General features: G+C 48.9%; 1 protein-coding gene and 1 long non-coding RNA gene across 22 annotated transcripts in view; one reads left to right on the forward strand and one right to left on the reverse strand.

Moving 5' to 3' along the window:
- Positions 1-3,232: 3,232 nt before the first annotated feature.
- The window catches only part of LOC105473211 (forkhead associated phosphopeptide binding domain 1), a 156,228-nt gene continuing 135,064 nt past the window's right edge, over positions 3,233-24,396 (reverse strand). For 7 of the 21 annotated variants that reach the window (XR_011625958.1, XR_011625957.1, XR_011625948.1 and 4 more), the window contains 8 exons: positions 21,150-21,245; positions 20,496-20,716; positions 19,759-19,924; positions 18,091-18,145; positions 13,821-13,901; positions 10,680-10,733; positions 6,078-6,230; positions 3,233-3,417 (listed from right to left, as the gene is read on the reverse strand). Coding sequence is in view for 10 of the 21 variants with exons in the window: in XM_071100284.1 (XP_070956385.1) it covers positions 6,133-6,230; positions 10,680-10,733; positions 13,821-13,901; positions 18,091-18,145; positions 19,759-19,924; positions 20,496-20,716; positions 21,150-21,245 (771 nt within the window). In the remaining 11 variants the exon portion in view is untranslated. The other 14 variants (XM_071100339.1, XM_071100297.1, XR_011625933.1 and 11 more) reach the window with 13 other exon arrangements.
- Positions 15,757-24,396, forward strand: part of LOC139364318 (uncharacterized) — a 29,596-nt gene continuing 20,956 nt past the window's right edge. The window contains exons 1-2 of the long non-coding RNA XR_011625968.1: positions 15,757-15,845; positions 16,353-16,505. This is a non-coding gene — a long non-coding RNA (uncharacterized lncRNA). The remainder of the gene's footprint in view (positions 15,846-16,352; positions 16,506-24,396) is intronic.

Here is a 24,396-nt window from a genome sequence, read left to right on the forward strand (position 1 = left end):
GGGGTCATGGGAACCCCAACTTGAAGCCTGTCGGTCAGAAGTTCCAGAGTCCCGGACTTGTGACTGGTGTCTGAAGTGGGCAAGTCTTGGGGACCGAGCCCCCAGCCTGTGGGATCTGATGCTGTCTCCACGTAGATAGCAATGGAAGTGAATTGGCGGACCCTCGGCTGGTGTCTGCTGCAGAGCTCATTGCTTGCTTGGTGGTGGAGAGAAGTCTCCCTCCACATGTGGTCACAGCATCTTCTGTCTGTGTTGATTGCTTTTGGTGTTGATCGAGAGAACAGGAAAAAGCACATTGAATGGCATTCTTTTTCCCCATATTCAAAGTGGTGTAATTGTTAGGAGGTGGGTTTGGAAATCCCAGTGGGGTGACCTTGGCCAAATTACCTTTCTGGCCTCAGTTTCATTGTCTATAAAATGGGATCCTCTCAAGCACTCCTATCTCTTCCTGGAGTGCTTGAGAGGATTCAATGAGAAAATTTATGGAAAGTGTTTACTTCAGTGCATGGCACATAGTAAAAGCTCAAAAAGGTCTCAATGATGAAGATGACAATAATCTTGCTTCTAGGTTGTCATGTGGCAGGCAACAGCTGTGCAGATCCTAATAATCTACTCTGGGTGACAGTTTAACACAGGGGTTGGCAAACGTGGCCCACTTCCTATTTTTATAAATAAAGTTTTATTGAAACATGGCCATGGTCATTCATTTATGTATCATACTGCACTGGTAGAGTTGAGTGGTGGTAATGAGACACCTATGGTCAATAAAGCCCTTTAGAGAAGAAAAGATTTACTATTTGGCCCTTTACAGAAAAAGTCTGTCCTCCTGTCTTCATTCATTAGTAGACAACCAGCTGGTTCCTGGACTTCCCTGAGGAAAGTGCTATATTAAGCAGTTGTGGGTATGAAGTCTGAGCTTCAACACTTGCTCTGTGACCTTGGGCAAGTTACTTACCTACTCTGGACTCATCATTTTCACAGGTATAACAGGAGTGATGACATGGTGGGGATGAAGTGGGCTATTGTCTGGACCACGTTTTGCATAGGGTCTGATGGCCAGGAAGGACTCTATACAAAGTAGTTACTATTATTAGCTATTATATTTCAACTGATGAAAGGTACAGAGAAACTCCCAGGAAGAGGGTCTCTTTAAAGAACACCCAGCAGTAATCCCATACATAGCCAACAAGATATGTGGACGTCAAAAGTAAGTGCTCCCATGCAACATACCCAGTAAATTAATGATTCCACTTCCTTTTCAGTCAAAGCAGTGGATCAGAATTTGAAAAGGAGTAAAGGTCAAGGCCATGAGGTCTAACTAACATGGTAGCATCAGTGCCTGGCCCATAGTAGGCCCCCAGTGTCTGCTGGCTGAATGGATGGAGACTGGTTGTTTAACTGTAACACCATACTCTCTGATGATAAGACCACAGTTAGCCAGAAGATAAAGTTTCTGCCTCCAATATTTTTGGGTCCTAGAAAGGAAAACCGTGTGCTAAAGATGATAGGAAACTCAAAACAAGGACCTGCTAATGCTTCCCCCAACTGGACAGAGGCATTGCAACGGATCCCTGGGCAACAGATGGCAAAGAAAAATGTTTAAAAACAAAAGCAGGCACATAAGGTCATGAATTGGCCCAAAATAACCTGGGACACTGAGCAGACGGACGCAAGCAGCACACCTGATGGAAATGAGGCCAAGCTGATGAACTGAAATAGCCTCACCAGTGCCCTCCGTCCTGCTTTAGGAGGCCTCAGGATGGAAAAGAGGCATGCATTAGTATTATCAGGTTTAAGTTTCCTCACATCCTTAGTGGATTGCTTTCATTCCTAAGTCCCTAAAAAATTGGATACCACTCCACTTACCAGGAGCACGCTTTGGAATGCAGATCTGGAAGCTATTTTTTCCCTCCAGACATTTCATGACTTTGGTTTCTACAACAGCAGGCGATGGTGACACTGCCAAGTTTCAAGAGAAGGGCACCTTATCTGCAAAGTCACGAATCCAAGGATCCACATGGGCTCCCACTGGCAAGGGCGGAAGGAAGTTGTTTGTCTTAGCTTCTTGAAAGATCAGAAGAAGACTGGGAGGTTTGGGTATACAGGTACGTCATTGTACCGTGGTGCAACCCCCAGGGGAAAGACAGCTGCTAGCTTCTCAGAATCAGTAGTGGGTGGGGGCTGTGTAGCAGAGCGTCATAGTAAATGCCCATTTGGTTGCAATGAACAGAAACTCAAACCAGCTAAAGCAAAAAGGGGGCATCTATAGGGAAGAAAAGCCAGCTCCTGACATCCAAGCCTGACTCTTCAGCTTTGCTTAGCCACTGATTCTCTGACCCTCCTCATTTCCTTCCAGTAAACTCTCTTTCTGTTTAAGTTAGCCACAGGAGGTATCTGTTGTTTACAACCAAGGGATCTTGAGTGATACAAAGGGTCCTAGTGGAACCCAAGGGCAGGCATTGGAACTGGCCTTCACAAGGAAGGGAACTGGGAATAGAAAGTCTTTGGGAATCAAGGTAACTTTCTCCTGGGTCAGCTGGGAATGCATTCAGCTTCAAATAGCAGAAAACTCAATGTGAGTAGATTGTAAAAATTTGGAGCTCCTCCCGCACCGACTCTGGCTTTATCTGATAGGATATTAACAAACACAAGGCAAGTAGAGACTTGAAAAGTGCTTGTGTATTGGGGCTTGTTATCACCTGCTGCTCTTGGGAACCTGTGGCCACCACATGTGAATGAGCCTAGTCCAGTCGGCTGAAGAATGAGTGGGCCTGCTGAGCAGAGACAAAGTGTGGCAGTGGAAGGCCTCTCTAGACCAGGTTTCTCAACCTCAGTGCTATTGACATTTTAGATCAAATAATTCTTTGTTGTGGGGAGTTCTTTTATCCATTGTAGAATGTTTAGCAGCACCTTTGGCCTCTACCTCTAGACGGGCACCTATACTTCCTTTGTTGTGACAACTAAAATTATGTCCAAACATGGCCAAAGTTCTCTTGCGCAGCAAAATTGCTCCTTGTTGAGAACTACTGCCTTAACCCAACTTGCCTGCCAAGGCCAGGTGTATGAAAGAGGCCATTCTAAATCATCCAGCCCCAGCCAAGACAGTCCAGACAGGACAAGTGTGCACTTGATCCATGGAATCAAAAGAAATAATAAATATTTGTCATTTTAAGTCACTCAGTTTTGGGTGGTTTGTTCCACAGCACAAATACATAGATCTGACTACAGTGGCTTAAATAGATAGGGATTTATTTGTCTTATACAACAGGAAGTACAGAGGTAGGCAGTTCATTCATGGTTCAGAGCTCAGCGATGCCACTGGGTGCCCACCTGGGCCTTCTCATCCCTCCACTCCACTATCCTTTGCCCTGCTACTGGTGTCTGCTGATCCCCAAGGTGGCTGCTCCAGCTTCTGTTCTGACCTCCAGGAATGAGAAAGGAGACAAGACAAAGGTACCAAGGGTGAATGCCTTCTCCTAGAGAAGCTGGAAGGGAAGCCCTCCACAGGGGCTTTTCCTTATATGTCATGAGCCAGATTGGTCCAACATGGCCTGCCCTAGCTGCAAGGGAGGGAGGAAAATCATGGCGATTAGCTTTGAGCCTATATGGTAGAGGAAAGTGATGTCTGAGCAATGACTAGGTAGACTTAGTATCTGCTGAGTAGCTGCAGTATCTGCTGCACTGCCTCTTGAGGTTCTGTGGGTTTTTTTGTCTCTCCTTGTTGCATATCTATTCCAGCCTCTTTTTTTCTGATGACTGGCTTTGTTTCCCTGAACACAAGTGGGGAAATGGCTGCTCTAGCCCTGGAACTGCATCAAGACTCTCAGCTCTATATTTGGGGATATGATACAGTCTAATACCAGGTTCTTTAATGTATTAGGTTTTTGAACATTTCTGAGATTTTCTAGAATATTTGTAAAGTCATGTTACACTCCCATTTCTTACTGACTTTATTTATTTATTTTTGAGACAAGGTCTTGCTCTGTTGCCCAGGCTGGAATGCAGTGGGATCACTGGGCTCAAGTGATCCTCCCAGCACAGCCTCCCAAATAGCTGTGACTACTGGCACACACTACCACACCAGCTAATTTTTAAGTTTCTTGCAGAGACAGGGTCTCACTATATTGTCCAGGCTGATCTGGAACTCCTCAAGCAACTCCTCAAAACTTGAGCCTCTCAAAGTGTTAGGATTATGGGTGTGAGCCACCATGCCCGGCCTCTCACTGGCTTTAGATCCTAACCATGTGTAAGACGTGCCTCCTATGGAATATCACACAAAGAGTTTGTCCTACTTCCCCCAGGTTTAATGGGTTTAAAGAATACATTTGGTTTTAAAATATTAAAAGACATTTTTATTGTGCCTTTTTAAAAATAAAAAAAAGCAGTCTGGGCGCAGTAGCTCACGCCTGTAATCCTATCACTTTGGGAGGCTGAGGCGAGTGGATCACCTGAGGTCAGGAGTTCAAGACCAGACTGGCCAACATGGTGAAACCCCATCTCTACTAAAAATACAAAAAATGAACTGGATGTGGTGGTGGATGCCTGTAATCCCAGCTGCTCAGGAGGCTGAGGCTGGAGAATCACTTGAACCTGGGAGGCAATGGTTGTAGTGCCATTGCACTCCACCCTGGGCGACAAGAGCAAAACTCCATCTCAAAAAAAAAAAAAAAAAAAAAAAAAGTATTCATGACTTCTGGCTCTTCCTTTTTTTTTTTTTTTTTTTTTTTTTTTTTTTTTTTTTTTGGCTGTGTGGCCACACAAGAATGGCAGTGAGGGGATGGATGGATGGAGAGAAGGCAGAACTTGGAAGGAGCAGAGAGTACAGCAAGGAAAATGGGGGTCTCTCCAAACACAGTGGAACAGGAGTGTGCGTACCTAGGCCGTGTGTGCTCTTTGGTGACTAGGAACTTGGTCTGTCCTTGTGGCCTGGGACTGTAACAACTAGGCCATCTGGTGTATCAGAATGGACAGTATGAGATGGAATTAGAAACCTGGGTTCAAGACCCAAATCTTGAGTTGACCAGCTGTGTGATTTTAGGCAGGCATGTAAGTTCTCAGGGCCTCGGCTTCCTCATCTGTCAAATGGGGAATGTAATACTATTTACCTCCCAGGGCCTGGGGGAGGATTCAATGAGATGTGTTTTGAAAACTGTAGAGTGCTATGATTACAGTCATGATTACAGAAGCAATAAAACTGATTGGTGTTCTAAATGTATTGTAATAAACTGAGATTTTTTTTTTTTTGAGATGGAGTCTTGCTCTGTCACTCAGGTTAGAGTGCAGTTGTGTGATGTTGGCTGACTGCAACCACCACCTCCCAGGTTGAAGTGATTCTCCTGTCTCAGCCTCCCCAGTAGCTGGGATTACAAGTCTGGCCAATTTTTTTTTTTTTTTTTAGATAGAGTCTCACTCTGTTACCCAGGCTGGAGTGCAATGGCATGGTCTCGGCTCACTGCAACCTCCGCCTCCCGGGTTCAAGTGATTCTCCCGCCTCAGCCTCCCGAGTAGCTGGGACTACAGGCCTGTGCCACCACACCCAGCTAATTCTTGTATTTTTAGTAGAGACAGGGATTCACTATGTTTGCCAGGCTGCTCTGAAACTCCTGACTTTGTAATCTGCCTGCCTCGGCCTCCCAAAGTGCTGAGATTACAGGCGTGAGCCATCCTGCCAGACCATAACTGAGATTTGACTTCACTATCCCGAGGCCCTGGTAGTTCCAAGGCTACAATTTTGCCCTGAGGCTCCAGTACAAGTCTTAGGTTTTCTCCAGTGTGAGTCTGTTGGAACTCTTAGGAGGTTTGATATTTGGGAACATCATGACCCAATGTGGAACCACATAATTATATCTACCAGGCCTGGACATCTGGGTCACACACTTCTATTCTTCATATACCTGAGTTCGTGTACATTCATAGGTATTTTTTAAAAAGAACGCTTCTCCCCACACACTCCAAAATATAACACTGTTCAAAATACCAGTCTAGAAAGCGAAACACTAGGGTAACAATCTTTAAAGTCCTACAAAAGCAACTCAGTATTTTGACACAGATGACACAGAAGAGTCACATGAACTCACGCAGGATCACACGAGGCCTGGTGGGACGAAGTTTCTCTAGTACTTTCCACTGGGCTTAGAATGCAAAAGGCTCTGGCTGGACTTGCTGGAGGTCTCTTTTCTCAGCATCTCTCTTTCTTGGTCCATCTTTAGGGAGGCTTTTCTGGTTCCGACCTTTAACGAGCAAGAGAAAAAACACACAAACTCCATTGCAGCAAGACTCCAATTGTTCCACTCAAGTGGTTTTGTTATTTTTTATTTAATTTAATTAATTAATTTATTTTTTGAGATGGAATCTCGCTTTGTCGCCCAGGCTGGAGTGCAGTGGTGTGATCTCGGCTCACAGCAAGCTCTGCCTCCTGGGTTCATGCCATTCTCCTGCCTCAGCCTCCCGAGTAGCTGGGACTACAGGCACCGCCACAACGCCCAGCTAATTTTTTTGTATTTTTTTTTTTTTAGTAGAGACAGGGTTTCACCGTGTTAGCCAGGATGGTCTCGATCTCCTGACCTCGTGATCCGCCCACCTCGGCCTCCCAAAGTGCTGGGATTACAGGCTTGAGCTACCACGCCTGGCTTTATTTAACTATTTTTAACACGAGGAGGACTAGACACTTTCCATGTATTTTATTGTATTGTACTTATTTATTTACTTATTATTATTATTTTTTTTTTTTGAGATAGAGTCTTGTTCTGTGGCCCAGGCTTGAGTGCAGTGGCATGATCTCCACTCACTGCAACCTCCACCTCCCGGATTCAAGTGATTCTCCTGCCTCAGTTTCCCAAGCAGCTGGGACTACAGGCACATGCCACCAGGCCCGGCTAATTTTTGTATTTTTAGTAGACACGGGATTTCACCATGTTGGTCAGGCTGGTCTCAAACTCCTGACCTCAAGTGATCTGCCTGCCTCAGCCTCCCAAACTGCTAGGATTACAGGCATGAGCCACCACACCTGGCTGGTTTTGTTATTTTTTTGTACACAAAATAAAATGTTTGTTGTAAAAAAAAAAAATATATATATATATATACACACACACACACACACATACACATACACGTACACACATAGATATGAGCAAAAAAGAGATAAAACAATTTATTATCATCACATTACTCAAAGATGAGCCTTAGCCTTAGTAAGGTTTTGGGGTGCACCCTTCCAGGTATAAAGATATTGCTTTCCCTTTCTCTATTTTCTTTTCTTTTTTCTTGATATGGGGTCTCACTCTGTTGCCCAGGCTGGAGTGCTGTGGAGCAATCCTGGCTCACTGCAGCCTCGACCTCCTCAGGCTCAGGTGATCCTCCAAACTCAGCCTCCCGAGTAAGCTGGGACTATGGGTGTGCACTACTATACCCAACTAATTATTTTATTTTATTTTTTGTAGAGACGAGGTTTTGCCATGTTGCTCAAGCTGCTCTCGAATTCCTGGGCTCAAGTGATCTGCCCTCCTTGGCCTCCCAAAGTGCTGGGATTACAGGCGTGAGCCACCAAGCCTGGTCCATTTACATGTTTTTTAGTTTGAAACCAGGAGGTTATTATGGTAAGCACATTCATTGTGATGGTGTTTCTCCTGAAAAGCTGTTACTGAATTGAATGTGTCTAAAGTCTCTGATGGCTTAGAACCGGGTGTCCAATCTTTTGGCTTCCCTGGGCCACAATGGAAGAAGAATTGTGTTGGGCCACAGGTAAAATACACTAACACTACCAATAGCTGATGAGCTAAAGCAAAAAAAAAAATTATCCCCTAATGTTTTAAGAATGTTTACGGATTACTATTGGGCTGCATTCAAAGCTGTCCTGGGCCGCAGGGTGGACAAGCTTGGCTTAGAAGGAGGAAATGAAGTCTATTTAAGGGGGTCTGTTTAATCTCTTGAGCACTTCCCAGCTCAAAGGAGGGGGCATCCTGGTGGCCACATGCATGACCCCACTCCCAGGCTGTATTTGTTGGACACTTGGCACAGCTGGGCTTTTCCGATGCCCACTCCTAGGAGTCGGGGTAATGGACTGTGAGATGCCACTCACTCCCTGGGCTGGCCCTTTGAACTGAGGGACTGTAAGGTTGTCCCTTCCTGTCACACGACTGGAGAGAGAAGAAATCAGCAGAGGTATGGAGAGGGGGAGAGAAATGACAGAGACGTGTGTGTGCCCGAGTGCGTGCATGCATGAGAGAGACGATGCCTGGGCTATCCTAGTTCTCTCCCATAGCTTTTATGAGGCATTCATTTCTGTATCTTTATAAAAGCCCTCCGCTCTGCCCCCTTTCTGAGTAGGTTGTTAACTGCAACCCAAGATCTCTCTCTCAAACAATTCTGGACACACTGTAGACACTGCTGTGGCTTGCAAGTTTCTTGCCAACAGGATTTCCCTTGCCGACCCTGTCTCCTGCATAGCTTTGCCACCAGCCTTCAGGCTGCACATACACCTGGGGCAAGAGGGCTGGGAGGCCAGTCGCGTTTCAGCTCTGCCACTCGCTACGTGATCCTCAGTTTCCTCATCTGCCAAATAGGGATGAATATCCATCCTGCCTTCCTCAGAGGGCAGAGAGGAGATTCTGGGAGGATTTCAATGGAAGGGACTGTTAGGACTATCGCTTAAGCTCTTTCCACCTTAAGATGGATTTAAAAATCACCTCCTGAGCCCATGGCAGTGGCTGATGGGAGCCTCAAACGTGTTTTGAGACTCTGCATTCAAGATCGTTTCAGGGCAAGAAAGGGTAAGTCAGTCCCATACCAGCCCACAAAGTAAATATTTGTCTGAATGCCCAGGGAAAAAGAAAACAGACAGCAAACTCAAAAGCCTTCCCCCTTAAACAACCCTTACTTTATATTCCTTTTCATTTGATTTTCAATAAAATTGCCTACTGTGGATGGTTTCCAAATGCCAGTGCCCTGAGCCGGTGTGGAGTTGGCTATCAGAGTTGGAGCCGGGGAATTATTTAAAGAGTCCCAGGTCCCGGGTCCCCAACCCCAGGGCTGCCAGGAGCATGGGATGGGAAGCACCAGGGAAGGGGCTTTGGTTCTCTTCATGAAGTGACAAGGGATGGGGCAGCAGAAGGCAGCCAGGACGGCTGCCCTAGGAATGGGGAATGCGATATGCACAGATTCCGTTTGAGATATTTGGAACCACGTGCCTCACTCTTAGAATGAAAAGGCAGGGGTAGAAGTCAGTCATTTAAATAGCGACACCCAGGTGTGAACGACCTCAGGCCATCCTGGGGTGGCTGCTTCAGGGAACTGCAAGCCTCAGCTCTAGGAATCCCCCTGGCCACTCCCACACAACCTCAGGAATGGGTTTAAATATCTGGTCCTTGGCCGGGCACGGTGGCTCACGCCTGTAATCCCAGCATTTTCGGAGGCCGAGGTGGGCGGATCACGAGGTCAGGAGATCCAGACCACGGTGAAACGGGCCCGATGGCGGGCGCCTGTAGTCCCAGCTACTTGGGAGGGTGAGGCAGGAGAATGGTGTGAACCCGGGAGGCGGAGCTTGCAGTGAGCCGAGATGGCGCCACTGCACTCCAGCCTGGGCAACACAGCGAGACTCCATCTCAAAACAAACAAACAAACAAACAACATCCGGTCCTCAAGGAGGCGTCTCCTGGAGCTTGGACGGGGGGGTGAAGGGGTCCCTGTGAAATATGCTCAGTTTCGTCCAGAGGCTTTTGTCCTCCAAACACCGGGCACCAAGTTATCAGCCCTTGCCCCCTGAGAATTCTTTCTTTCTTTATTTTTTTTGAGACGGAGTGTTGCTCTGTCCCCCAGGCTGGAGTGCAGTGGTGCGACCTCGGCTCACTGCAAGCTCCGCCTCCACTGCAAGGTTCGCGCCAGAGTAGCTGGGACTATAGGCACCGCTTCCACGCCCGACTAATTGTTTGTATTTTTAGTAGAGACGGGGTTTCACCTTATTAACCAGGATGGTCTCAATCTCCTGACGTCATGATCTGCCCTCCTAACCAGAGCAGCAGCCACCTTCTAGTAGTCTTAGGACAATGGTGTCAGTTAAGAAGAGGCTTCTATTTTCCAAAAATATCCCTTGCATTGAATATCTTCAGTTTTTCCAATGATAATTTTGTTGTCTCAGAATAACTGTGGCCTTTTATCAAACTTGTTAAATAAGTCTTTCTTATTCAACCGAAATGTATTTTGCTTTCAAGCTTCCTGAGAGCTTGCCTCTACTTTCTGCAAAGCAGGAGTGTGGATTGGATCAATTCCAGTTCCAGGGCTGATTTGTGAATGGCAATGATTCAACGTGTTTAAGATTTTATAGACTTGATTAAAAAAGAGTATTCAGCCGGGTGCGGTGGCTCACTCCTGTAATCCCAGCACTTCAGGAGGCTGAGGCAGGCGGATCACGAGGTCAGAAGATCGAGACTATCCTGGCTAACACCGTGAAACCCTGTCTCTACTAAAAATATTAAAAAAATTAGCCAGGTGTGGCAGCACGCACCTGTAGTCCAAGCTACTTGGGAGGCTGGGGCAGGAGAATTGTTTGATCCTGGGAGGCAGAGGTTGCAGTGAGCTGAGATCTAGCCACTGCACTCCAGCCTGGACAACAGAGTGAGACTCCGTCTGAAACAAAACAAAACAAAACAAAAAACAGAATTCTAGAGGATGCTCTTTCTGCTCACCTGGGAATTTGAGTTCTGCATCCTGTTCTTCACCATCTTTACAAATACTCGTCTCTTTAATACAGAAATAATAGGAACAGAATTTAGCTTAGATTCCTCTTTGCCTTTTGCATCAAAGAAAAATGGATTTTTCTCCACTCTTAGATGCTACCCATTTGGAATGCTGGGCCTTCCCAGGGACAGCATTCCAGATGAGTAGCACATGAAAATTGAGAAAAATCCATTTTCTCAACAAGAAGGGGGCACAGCTTTTGGGAACCGCGGTGCCCCATCTTGCTGAGTCTCTTGGGGGTCTCTGTTCTAGATTTCAGCAGAGGTGGAGGCTGCTCAACCCAGGGCCTGTGAAGGACACTGCTCTTCGCGGAGGACACGTCTGTTTTAGCTGGAGGCAGCGCCTCCAGAGCAGGTGGAAGGGGCTGCAGATGCCCGGTGGTTCACACCTTGGCATCCCAATGGCTCAGGGATGGTGGGGCCCATGATGGTTGAACTCCCTTCAGGGGGACCTGTTGAATGCCATCGTCACCCAGAATCTGAAGCTTGCTATTTCCCTGGGGTTTGATTTACAGTTGCTGATCCTGGGGTCCCCAAGATGTGGCACCTCAGGGACAGTTCCCTGAAGAAAGAGCAGCCCCAGATACTAGGGACCCCTCAGGGAGGGAGGGAGCTGGGCCCCCTCAGAGATCCCTGACTTTCCCCGGGGGTCACCAACCTTATGCCCATAGGGGCCAGGAAGTCAAAGGCGGCGGTGAGATGGACACGGCAGCAAACCCAGGGGCCAGGGTCCTTTCTAAGGGGCTGGAAGCTGGTGGCGTGTGGGACTGTGGGCCTAGTGTCACCAGCAGATCCAAGTTTCCCAAAGAAGTCAGAAATCTGGAGTATTCTGTTAAAGTGCCATTTTTTTTGTTTTTTTTTGTTTTTGTTTTTGTTTTTTTTTGAGACAGAGTCTTGCTCTGTTGCCCAGGCTGGAGGGCAGTGGCGAGATCTCAGCTCACTGCAACCTTTGCTTCCCAGGTTCAAGTGATTCTCCAGCCTCAGCCTCCCGAGTAGCTGGGATTACAGGTGCCTACCACCACACCCGGCTAATTTTTGTATTTTTAGTAGAGATGAGGTTTCACCACGCTGGCCAGGCTGGTCTGGAACTCCTGACCTCAAGTGATCGGCCCGCCTTGTCCTCCTGAAGTGCTGGGATTAGAGGCGTGAGCCACCATGCCTGGCCAAAAGTGCCTTATTTTGAAATGATTTTAACAAACCCCCAAAACAAAAAAAAAATTCCATGGGCCAAAAGAGGCATAGCCTTGGGCTGCCATTTTGTGACGTCTGCCTCAGGGCCGCCCTGCTTGGCATCTAGCTGGCGCTCAGTGGACAGCTGTGGGTTTCCAGATAAAATACAGGATACCCAGTTACATGTGAATTTCAGAATGAAAACAAACACTTTAAGTATGTCCCATGCAATATTTGGAACATACTTAACACTAAATCACTATTTGTTATTAATCTGAAATTCAAATATAACTGGGTATCTTGTTTTATTTTTTTCCTTTAAATCTGGCAACCCCATTTGGCATTCCCCAGACCCACGGGGACAGCGAGTCAGGCTGTCTTTTAGGATAGGGACATAGGTGCTCATAAGTCTCCACTGTTCTCCCACAGCAACAGGCTGTGAAGACTCGTGGCCTGTATTTAGCTGACAGTTGACCTCTAGAAGGCCTGCAGCCTGCAGCCACTCAATATTTATCACAAAGTTAGTGAGAGGAACAAATTCAGCAGAGAGTCATCATTTCAGATATTGCCAGGCAATGGTTTTAAACCTCTCTTCCCTCCTAATTTCTTCTTTTCCAGCAGGTTTTGTTTGTTTGTTTTTGTTTTTGTTTTTGAGACAGGTTCTTGCTCTGTTGCCCAGGCTAGGGTTCAGCGGTATGCTCAAGTGGCTCATTGCAGTCTTGAAATCTGGGCTCAAGAGATTGTCCCACCTCAGCCTCCCGAGTAACTGGGACTACAGGTGTACGCCACCATGCCTAATTTTTTGTGCTTTTGTAGAGCCAGGGTTTCCCAATGTTGCCCAGGCTGATCTCGAACTCCTGGGCTCAAGTCATCCGCCTGCCTTGGCCTGTCAACATTCTGGGATTACAGGTGTGCCAGCAGGATTCTTTACCCACACAAAGTCCGCTCAGTGGACACCTGAGCACTGGAGAGCAGAGCCCCGCCCCGTACAGATCTGCTAGATCTGCTTTTACTGAACTTGACTGGATTCAGTGGGATGTGATGACATCCATCTGTCTCAAGGGCTGTTCTCAGCCGTGGCTCAGCCCACGTCACCCCACGAAGGCTGTTCTTCAAGATGCTGCTCTTTACGTCGCACACCGTCCCCTCCAGGGGGAAAGTCCAGCAAGGTCTTTGTTCTAAGAGCACTTGCGAGCGTCCATCCATTGTATCTCATGGACACTGTGAACTGTGACCAAGTTGATTTCCCATTTCTCATTGGCTGCCAGGAAGGTGGGAGTCGAACAGGGCTCCCCCTCGGCAGTGGTGGAAGTGCTTATGCGAGGCACTTTCATCCTCATTCCCGCTCCGTTTTGTAACCACTCCCACCTTCTTTCACCCCCCTCATTTCACTCTTAGGACAGGGGTTCCTGGGGCTCCTCACTCCTCCCTTCTTCTCTTAGGACCTTGTCTCCAAGTCCCCAAGTCACTTAGTGGCCTAGGAAGGCTGCTCCATGAGCTAAAGCTGCGCTGGAATATCCCTTCTGCCTTCTCTCACCTTAACGGACTGGGCTTGATGCTTGCTTGTCTCTTAGGTCATCCATTCAAATGAGGCAGGGGCTGGGGAGGGAAGGGAAGGAAGGGAGGGAGGGAGGGAGGGAGGTGGGGCAGGGGCTGGGGAGGGAAGGGAAGGAAGGGAGGGAGGGAGGGAGGGAGGTGGGGCAGGGGCTAGGGAGGGAAGAGAAGGGAGGGAGGGAGGTGGGGCAGGGGCTGGGGAGGGAAGGGAGGGAAGGAGGTGGGGCAGGGGCTGGGGACGGAAGGTAGGGAGGGAGGTGTGCGGTGCTCCTTGGGCAGCGCGTGCAGGCGTTTGCACGCCAAGAGCTCTTACCCCATGTTGAGACTGTCTCTACTGTGTCTGCAACATCAGAACACCTCCCATACCTGCTTCTCTTTCTCTTTGAAGGCACAGTTGCAAGGTGTCGGTTCTTTTGCGTTTTTCGGTTCGTGCTCCTCTACACTTTCCTGAGTGAAAAGTATCAGGTTAGCAAGAGAGCGCTAACCTTAGTGTATCCTTACCTGTTCCAGTCTGGGACAGGCATCTGAGGTTTCTAGAAGATGCTGGGACTCACTCAGATAGGTGGGCAGAAGATAGGGGATCACTGCAGGGGAGCCTTTTTCTTTTTTATTTGAGACAGGGTCTCACTCTGTCACACAGGCTGGAGTGCAGTGGCATGACCACGGCTCACTGCAGCCTCGACCTCCCAGGCTCAAGCGATCCTCCCACCTCAGCCTCCCAAGTAGCTGGGACTACAGGCATGCACCACCACACCCAGCTAAGTTTTTTCATTTTTAGTAGAGATGGGGTTTTGCCATATTGCCCAGGCTGGTCACCATCTCCTGGGCTCAAGCCATCCTCCTATATCAGGCTCCCAAAGTGCTGGGATTACAGGTGCGAGTCACCATGCCCAGCTAATTTTTTATTTTTTGTAGAGATGGGGGTCGTGCTATGTTGCCCAGGCTGGTCTCAAACTCCTGGCCTCTAGCTATCCTTCTGCCTCGGCCTCCCAAAGTGTTAGGATTACAGGCATGAGCCACTGCACCCGGCCTGGTATCTTTTTCTTGAGCCATTGTCTATCCACACACTGCACCACTCTAGCCACATTGTACTTTTCCATCCTGGTGAGGGCCCGAGGTTACCACCCCCAAACCCCCATTCTATTCTCATCCCACACATCTACCAATTTCTACTTTTTGATCAAAAACACATAGTGGTGCTGAGGAAACCAGGATCTTGAAAATACCTGGGCCAATGAAAATCTTGGGAAATAGTTAAATAAAATAGTACTGATACGATGATGTAGAAAACAATACTGATATGATGGCCGAGTGTGGTGGCTCATGCCTATAATCCCAGCACTTTGGGAGGCCAAGGTGGGCAGATCACTTGAGCCCAGGAGCTCCAGACCCGCCTGGGTGACACAGTAAAACTCTCTACTAAAAAATACAAAAATGACCCTCTACTGAAAAAATACAAAAATTAGCCGGGCCTGGTGGCGAGTGCCTTGTAGTCCCAGCTACTGGGGAGACTGAGGTGGGAGGATCATTTGAGCCTGGGAGGCAGAGGTTGCAGTGAGCCAAGATTGTGCCACTGCACTCCAGCCTGGGCAACAGAGCGAGACTCTGTCTCAAGCAAGCAAACAAACAAAAGGAAAAAACAAAAACAAAAAACAAAAAGAAAGAAAAGAAGAAAAAGAAAAAGAGAAAAGAGCATGATTGAGAGGTCCTGTTAGCTAAGGGTTTTTATATGCGTTCCTTCACGGGATTGACTCCTGTGGGTTAAGCACATTTTTATTTTCATCTTAAAGAAGAGGGACTTGAGCTCATAATGCAGAGGGAAGGTTAGGGGCTCCAGCCCAGCTGAGACCACTCCGCAAAGCTGTAGCTAAGCCCCTTGGGGAGGATTTGATTGGCTGGAGCCCGGAAGGGGAGCTGGGCGGCTCCCCAGCCAGAAGCAGCTAGTACATTTCAGTGGTTCTCACATTCAAGTCCTAATAAAGGCCGAGGAACAGGCTTGCATCCTTCTCCAAGGGCAAGTTCTGTGTGTTTAAAATGTTCCTATTGAAAATCCCAGTCTTAACCCATTCACGAAAATATCAGCTGTTTCTTGGCTGTGGCCCTAGTTGTATTCACTAAATAGAAAAGACAGCTTTACAAAGGCACTGCCGGCTCTAGGAGGACCCAGGAAAAAGTCTCGGGGTCTGCAGGACTCGCCAGCAGGCAGGAAGCTTATTGAAAGCGATGCAGGCATTGCCCCCGCCCCCCGAGTGGCCTTTTCTCTTCCCCACAGTAACCGAGTAACCGAGCTTGCTCTGTGACAGGCTCTGCCGGCATCACACCATTTAACCACCCCACGAAGCAGGTCCCGTTGTTACCGTTATTGCCGCTGTTGAGAAACCTGAGACAGAGGTAAAGTTACCTACTGAGGCTCATTCAGGGACAGCGGTGGGCTTGAACCCTCTGCCCTATCTGTTGGACTCCAAAGTCTGCCTCTCATCTCAGAGAAACTCTGCCGCCTTATTTAGCAATGTGGGAAGTGAACTAGATGGGGCACAGCCTGGGCCATTGTCACTGTCACACTGTCACTGCATGGGAGCTGTGGACCCAGAGCATCCCAGAGTTAGGAGGCCGATGACCACGAGGTTCTCTGTGAATGACCAGCACTGAGGTTTTTCCCAGCATTTTATGTCAGGTCTGATTTGCCAGAGGTATTAGTATAGAACTATGCCTTTTTTCTGTTTTAAAAGAGATGAGGTCTTGCTCTGTTGCCCAGGCTGGAGGGCAGTGGCGTGAGCATAGCTTACTGCAGCCCCAAACTACTAGGCTCAAGTGATCCTCCTGCCTTAGCCTCCCAAGTAGCTGAGACTACGGGTGTGTGGTGCCACACCTGGCTAATTTGTTTATTTTTATTTTTAGAGGTGGTGTCTTGCTATGTTGCCCAGGCTGGTCTCAAGTCATCCTCCTGCCTCAGCCTCCCAAAGTTCTGGTATTACAGACGTGAGCTGCCCTGCCCGGCTGGAAGGATGACTTTTGACTCTGGGAAGTTCTGCTCAGTGAAGAGATGTTCAGGTATTAAAACTACAGTGGTTGTCTGTGTGTTGGGGGCGGGTAGTTCTGAAACGCAAGGTGACTAATTTCGTTTCCCAGAGCCTCGACTATTCCATCTTTATGAAGGGGCGCTGAGATTGTATACAGGAGACTTGGAAAAAAATCGACCCCTTGTGAAAATATTAGGTGTGAAACTTAAAGGAATTCTACTTTCCTTTAACTTCCATTTAATGCAAATATACTCCTAGGAAGCAGCTGCTGCCCAGATAGATGTACACAGGTTCCCTTTTGAATCTTGCAACACTGAAAAAAAACTGTTTTCTGTGATGTTGTCAAACTCTTGAACAGCAAGAAAAAAAGAGATTTTTTTTCCCCCTTTTTTCTTCCCTTAACAAACAGGAGTTTCTGATAACATGTTAGTCACAAACCTTAAATGTAAACTGAGCCTGGGGATGAACCCCGAGAGAAATAGTGACGGAGTAGATGGGGTGCACCCTGGAAAGGATGAGCGGATGGGCTGGGAGGGTCAGGATTGGAGGTCACTGAGGTCCCGTTTCTGTAGCTGAGTAGCCGGGTGACACCGCCCTCCCACCTTCTCAGTTTCCCCTCAGTGGGCAGATGCCCAGCAGCCCTCCTTGCAGGCTGACATGAGGTAAGGGTGGGCCGTGCCCTGTGGGGTGCGCCTGACAGCAAGTGCTCCGTAAATAACACCATCAGCCTTGCTGTGATCGTGGCTCTACTTCTTATCAAATCTTTCCCTACGTTGTGAATTCCACAAATTTGAAAGTTCCCAGCTCCAGCTGGGGACCTGACACAGGTTTGGCTTGGCCGCCTCGGACCTTCCTCCTCCCGTGGACGGCTGGCCAGCCCGCATTGTGTGTGCGTAGGGAGGCCATGAATAATGCATGTGGACTGATTATGTAAATCTGCAGGTTTTCTTTCATTTTCAGCCAGTGCATGACAATGGGCTTTTTAGGGCCCTCTGCTGTCCCATTCTGTGGTTTGGTGTCTCTGCTGTGGGCCTGGCCTGCCAAGCCCTGGGGGACGCTGCCTCGGGAAGGAGCGAGCTCTCCAGTGGGCACATCAAAGGACATCTCAGGCCTCTGTTGCTGCCCAGATCTCCCTGGCATGGCACAGCGTGAAAGGAAACCGTCCTCTGCCCGAGGCGGCCCCATGACATATGCAGAGGGGGGCCTGTGATGTTTAATTCAGAGTGGTGAGTGCTGGAAAGGCCGCGTCCAGAGCAGGACGTTGACTTCATTTTTGGGGCTGCAAGCCAGGGAACCTGTGGTCTGCAAGGTTTGTGGGATGAAGGCCAGGACTCTGCAAGGAGGTCACCTGGTTGGTGGAGGGCACACCCTTCCCCGGGGGTTTGACCCTCTCTGAGCTCAGGCAGGCAACACACACACACACACACACACACACACACACACAGTGTCACACATAGACAAACCCTCATGCACATGGCACACATGTACACACACACACAAGCATGCATGCACACATAAAAGCTGACAGTTACAAGGAGGGGACTCAGGGCCAACCCCACAGAGAGCAGGAGAACTGGGGTCAGAGGGATCTGGGGTCAGGTCCCAGCCCTCCTTACCAGCCACTGTGTGCACTTGGGCATCTCTTAACTCTCTGAGGCGCAGTTTCCTCATCTGTAAAATAGGGATCATCGTACCAGGCATGGCTATTAGAGGCTATTAGAAGCCCTATCACACCTGCAAAGCTCAGATGAGCCCAGTCCCTGGCCTGGAGACGGTCATGAAGAGACGGTGGCTGTGGCTCTTTCCCTTACTTGCCTAACCCCAGCCTTGGGATCTGATCCGCCTTAGGCAAGAGTGAAGGAAAGGGAGAGTCCGGCTCTATTTAGAAGTTGCTGTTCCAGTGCCTTGTGGACTGCAGGAGTGGATGATGAATATGTAAACTGCAGAGCAGACAGGAAAGCCCCTCTGGCAGCTTTCAGGGAGCTTCAGAAGCCGCCTGGGTGCTGCTCATACGTGACTTGGTTTGGGGAAACTTTCCAGTGTGTAGACCCTACCGGGTCTGAGGCAGGACTCACCCAGGAGATCAGGTGCACAGGTTATGGGCAGCACGGGTCATGGGCAGCATAGGGAAGGCAGTGTCCACCGGCTGGTGCCAGGCCCTAGGCAGGTGCTTCAGAGACGGGACAAGCACCCTCACCGTCCGAAAGCACTTGGCTCCCGAGGTCTGATGACAGCAAAAGTGGACAGCAGATAATGAGGGCTGCCTGCATTCTTTCATCCTCACCATCCGCCTGCGAGGCAGGGGCTGGAAGCTCCCATTTACTAATGAGGAAAGCAAGGCTCAGAGAGGGGAAGAGACCTGCCCAAGGTTGCATAGTTAATAAGTGCAGGGATTTGAGCCCAGGACCGGCTGACTCCTGTACTGTGTTACAGATGAGATACCAGGGTGTGTGTGTGCGCATGTGTGTGTGGTGGGAGGGGACCCATTTTCCCTGGGTCACCAGCCCGAGACTGGAATCTTAGTTTCTCAATCCAGTGCTATTTCCAACTCTGCGCCAGGAAGCAAATCTCATCCTCACGCCTTTCCTCCGTGGCTCCTTCAGCCGGGAATGCCCACCCTTTCATCTCTTTGGTGGGCAAGCTCCAGCTCTCCTTTGCAGTCACTGGCAGTATCGGGGCTTTGGCAGGCCCTCCCTGCACGCGCTAGGCAGGCTGAGTGCCCTCCCTGGACTGAACAGCCCTGGCACCCTTCGGTGATGGAATCCACCTGAAGTCAGCTCTCTGTCTGTTCCACACTAAGGGATATGTTCTTCGACGACATCCATCTGCCCATCCACCTGTATACTCCTCAGTCCATCTATTCATCCATCTGTCTATCAATCAACCTGTCTGTCCTTCCACCCATCCATTCACCAAATATTTACTGGGTGTCTACTGCGTGCCGGGCACTCAGAATAGTGAATCCAAATCTCCACTCTCTGAGCTTATATATCCCTAGCACCTGGCAGATTAATATAAATATGAATAACAGCCACCATTCGAAAAATACAGATGAGCACCATGAGTCTCAGAGAGGTTAAGAAACCTATCTAAGGTCACATAGTAAGCGGCAGAGCTCTGGTCTAAACCTAGGTCTGTCTGATGCAAAAGCTATCCAGTTGCCTCCCTTTCCATCCATCCATGTGTTCTGCACTACCTGGATCCTCCAGGGACTTCCCTTGGCCATTGCTAATGAGAGCTGCAGGGCAGCCAGGGAGGTTCTGCCCTGGGCAGCAGCGCCTCACCTTCTGCTGCCGGATGGCCCTGTTGATCCTCTTCTCCTGGCACAGCTGGTGCTCCATGCGTTCCAGAGCCTCCTTCAGCAGGGCCTTTTCTTCGGCCTCTTTGTAGATATCATCCTCCAGCTTTGCCACCTGCGACTGGTACATCTCAACGGACACTTTGCTCCGCCTAGGTGCACAGGAGAGATGGCGTCTCTTTTTCCCTTATCTTTCCCAATCACCATCAATGTGCCAGAGCTGGAAGTCTCTCAAAATACATCCAGGTGGGGCTCACTCATGAGTGTCACGCAAGCAGGAGAGCATGTCAAAGATTTGGGGCACGGAGAGCGGAATGAGCCGCTCGTCAGCCGAGTGTGTAGCGGGAGGGGATAAAGGAGGTGCTACCAGCCCCTCCCGACTTCCCGGGGAGCGGGGAACTGTGACTCTTGAAAATATGACAGAGCTGTCAACGCCACACAAGTGGGAAACCGTAAGTCGAGGGTTGTGAGAGGTGCAGCTTGCACGGAAAATAGTCCACAGAATGGAGAAACCATGCACTTCTGCAGCCGCCATCTCAGGGACAGAATTCCCTCTACCAGGCCTAGTCAGTGCCCTCCCTGTTACCTTTCTGACATTTTAGGTATTCCACACTCGGGTCTCTGTCCTCCTGTCCCAGGCCTAGGTGTCTGCTGCTAGCCTGAGTTTAGCCAGGAGAAGGGAGGCACGGGCCTTTATGTGGGGTTGTGGGGGTGCCGAGGTACCTGAGCTGTTCAACGTCCTTTTCGTATCCTCTCAACAGCTCCTCTTTCCTCTCCAGTTGGTTCTTGAGCTGGGTGATCTTATCAAATACCAGGTCGAGGTCCCTTTGTCGAAGCTGGTTGACCTTGTCCCTCTCCTGGCGGGAGAGGTATTTCATGGACACGTGGCCGGACATGTCCTTGATGTTCATCAGACTTCCAAGGGTTTTGCTCATATCCAGGTACTACAAGGAAAACGTTCATGTATAAGAGGCATTACCGGAGGCCGCTGGTGGCCGCTTTAAGGAGGCCAATGTCTAATTCTGTTTCATTCACTTTCTGCAATTGCAGAGAACACACACACGCTTTGAAAGGAGTGCAACTGGGGCTTTCAGCATGACTTTCATTTCTCCCACATCCATTTACGCTATGCCTTTTTTGAGAACCGGGGGTGAAAAATGACAACAGATATAAACACTTCATTCTAACTACCCAGTTTTTCAAGGAATTTGGCTATGCGATTCCTGACCCATGCTGGGATAGTAGGTAGGTCTTGCAGAGTTATTAGAACAACTAAACAGGCATGTGAGGTTGACATTTAAACTATCCCGTGGTTAACACTGACTGCAGGGGACCCAGGCTTTGGATAGCAGTGGGTTGGATGCTGGATGTACGTACCAGCTTTTCACTGAGCTCTAAAGCCTCAGCCACATCCATCTTCCCTGACTTCTCCATGGCTGAGCTGAACCTTGCGTTGCAAAGGCCATTCTGAGGCTGAAATCAGAAAGAAATGAAAGCGCTCTCTTGACATTCCATTGTGACCTTCTATGACCGGAAGCTAAAGCACTGTGTGATTGCCGGAGATTAACTCAACAGAGTTGATTTTCAGTCCGGTCCTAATCATTCCGTCTGATTCCTTTGTCAACTGCTTTCTTATAATTGTATTCCTACCCTTCAGAAAGCAACTCTGTCTTTGAAGTCTCTGTAATTATACATCACTTGTCTTGTTCTTTGATCACCGCCTGTCTTCCCTCTACAACAGTGGTTCTCAATTGGGGTGGTTTTGTCCCCTCCCCTGGGCCATTTGGCAGTGTTTGGACATATTTTTGATTGTCACAACTGCAGGCGGGGAGTGCTGCCAGCATCTAGGGGGTAGAGAGCAAAGATGCTACTAGACATCCACACGTCCCCCAATAAACTGCGCCAGACTGTGGGGTCCTAAAATATCAACAGTGCTGAGGCCTGGAAACCCTGGTCCAGATGAGAGTGCCATAGCAGCAGGGACTGGGTTGCTGTTTGCTCACTCTCCCCCTCCTTGTGCCCAGCATGGCGCCTGGCAGAGTGGGCATGTTTGTTGAATGAATGAATGCAGGTTAAACAGAAAATACCCCCCATCCTTTTATTAAAGGAGTGTCATTTTCATGCAGTGGAAACTGGACCCTCACTTCTGACGCTTTCCAGAGATGATGCAGATGGTGGGTGAGCATCACTTTAGACCCTTTCCAGAGAGGAGACAGCTGTGCACCTGCTAAGACCCTGCTCAGCCAGCTCCTTGCTGAAAGCCCCAGCCAAAGGCATAGAAAAGGCACCAGGCCAAGCGGGGAGTCTGGAGGCCATGGACAAGCCTCATACATCCCCTCACAACTAAATTGGGTTGTCAGTGCTCGCCACGGACACCAAGATCATGTCAGCTCGCAGCATTTACTGGCTCTACATTGTAAACCTGGGAGATTTAAAACAAAAACAAAAACAAAAACAACACCCATTCACAAAAATATAAAAGCCTAAAGGTGACTGTGATAGGTGTGACATATTTGTCTATATTAAGAGCGGACATATTTATCTATCTATGAGATGAGAATAAAGCAGGTATTTAAAGACGACAATAAATTGGGCAGACTTGCTACAAAAAGAACCTAAAACGCAGCTTGGTGTCTCCAGCTCCCTGAGCCGCGTCCTCTGCACTCCCCTTCAGAATCCCCTCTCTTTTCCTGCAGGTTGCAGGAGTCCGGAGGGAGGGTGGCCTAAGGAAGAGTCCAGGCTGCAGGTTCAATCACACCATTCCCACCTCCTTCTCTGCAGACCAGCAGGCTACAAGAGGCAGACCTCCAGGGACACAGTCCTGGCTCTGTCATTCATTATTTTTGTGTCCTTGGGTGAGGTGCTTGACCTTCTGAAGCCTTAATTTTTCTTTTTCTTTCTTTTCTTTTTTTTTCACGGAGTTTCACTCTGTTGCCCAGGCTGGAGTGCAGTGGTGCGATGTTGGTTCACTGCAACCTCCGCCTCCCGGGTTCAAGGGATTCTTGTGCCTCAGCACGGATGTGTACCACCATGCCTGGCTAAGTTTTATATTTTTAGCAGAGACGGAGTTTTGCCACATTGGCCAGGCTGGTCTCGAACTTCTGGCCTCAAGTGATCTGCCTGCCTCGGCCTCCCAAAGTGTTGGGATTACAGGTGTGAGCCACCGTGCCTGGCCTGAAGTCTTAATTTTTCTCATCTGTAAAATGGGGATAACAATGGTAACTGACGTGGGCTGCTGTGTGGATTAAATGAGAAAACACATGTCAAGGGCTTTGCTCAATGCCTGGTACACAGTAAGCACTCAGTAAACGCCAGCTATTCTTCTTCCTGCTCCTTCTCTTCTTTTTTCTTTTCCTTTTTTGAGACAGGGTCTCACTCTGTCACCCAGGCCAGAGTACAGTGGTGTGATCTTGCCTCACTGCAGCCTCCACTTCCTGGGCTCAAGTGATTCTCTAACCTCAGCCTCCCGAGTAGCTGGGACTACAGGCATGAGCTACCAATGCCTGGCTAATTTTTTGTAGAGACAGGGTCTCGCCATGATGCGCAGGCTGGCCTTGAACTCCTGAGCTCAAAGTGATCTGCCCGCCTTGGCCTCCCAAAGTGTTGGGATTAGGCATGAGCCACTGCGCTTGGCCCCTTTCTCTTAATTTGAATTGCTGCCAGTGTTGTGTTGGGAGATTGAGGTCTTTTGAGAGAGTGGAGAGGTTTCTTGCTGTGTGGTGTCCGTGGTGGGACTGGGGTCCTGCGGAGGGGAAGGCCCGTCTTGGGAGCGGGTCAGTCTGTGGTGGGACTGGAGCACAGCCGAGGGGGAGGCCTGTCTTGGGAATGGGTCAGGCTGGGGATCAAACTGATCCCAACCTGGAGGCTGTCCCTCCACTCCCACCCTCAGGGAAGTAGGGTTTGATTTTCTCAAGAAAACCAGCTCATTTCCAAAGACCCTCTTCCCGGACTCTCGTAAATGTCCAGAAAAACTGCCGAGAGAATGCAGGATAGCCTCATTGTTTCCTCTAGAACCCTGTGTGGTGTGGATCCAGCTGCGGCAGCACACGTGCCCTCGGCGGGTCCTGTGACAGATGCTGACCTGTCACGTGTCCATCAAATGCCCAAACATCCATTTAGGGTAAAAAGGCACGTTCAGTTGCACAATCAAATCACTTCTGGAAATCCTGTTGTCCCCGCTGGAGAGCAGCGGCACGATAATAGCTCACTGTAGCCTCGAACTCCTGGGCTCAAGTGATCTTCCCATCTCAGCCTCCTGAGTGGCCAGGACTGCAGGTACCTGGCACCATGCCTGACTAACGTATTTTTAATTTTTTTTGTAGAGATGGGGTCTCGCTATGTTTCCCAGGCTGGTCTCAAGCTCCTGACCTCAAGCAATCCTCTTCTCTTGTCCTCACAAAGTGGTGAGATGACAGGCATGAGCCACCATACCTGGCCTATTTAAATAATATTTAATAATAACATCTATCATTTATTTTTTCCTCTGAGCCAGCACTAGGCTAAGCACTTTCCAGAATTATCTCCTTCAGTATTTTTGTCATCATTTTACAGCTGGGAAATGGAGTCCCAGAAAGGTCAAGAGGCTTGCTGCCCAAGGTCACACAGCTTGCAGACCTTGGATCTG

The sequence above is a fragment of the Macaca nemestrina genome, chromosome 1, assembly GCF_043159975.1.
Source record: "Macaca nemestrina isolate mMacNem1 chromosome 1, mMacNem.hap1, whole genome shotgun sequence".
Taxonomy (NCBI): Eukaryota; Metazoa; Chordata; class Mammalia; order Primates; family Cercopithecidae; genus Macaca; species Macaca nemestrina.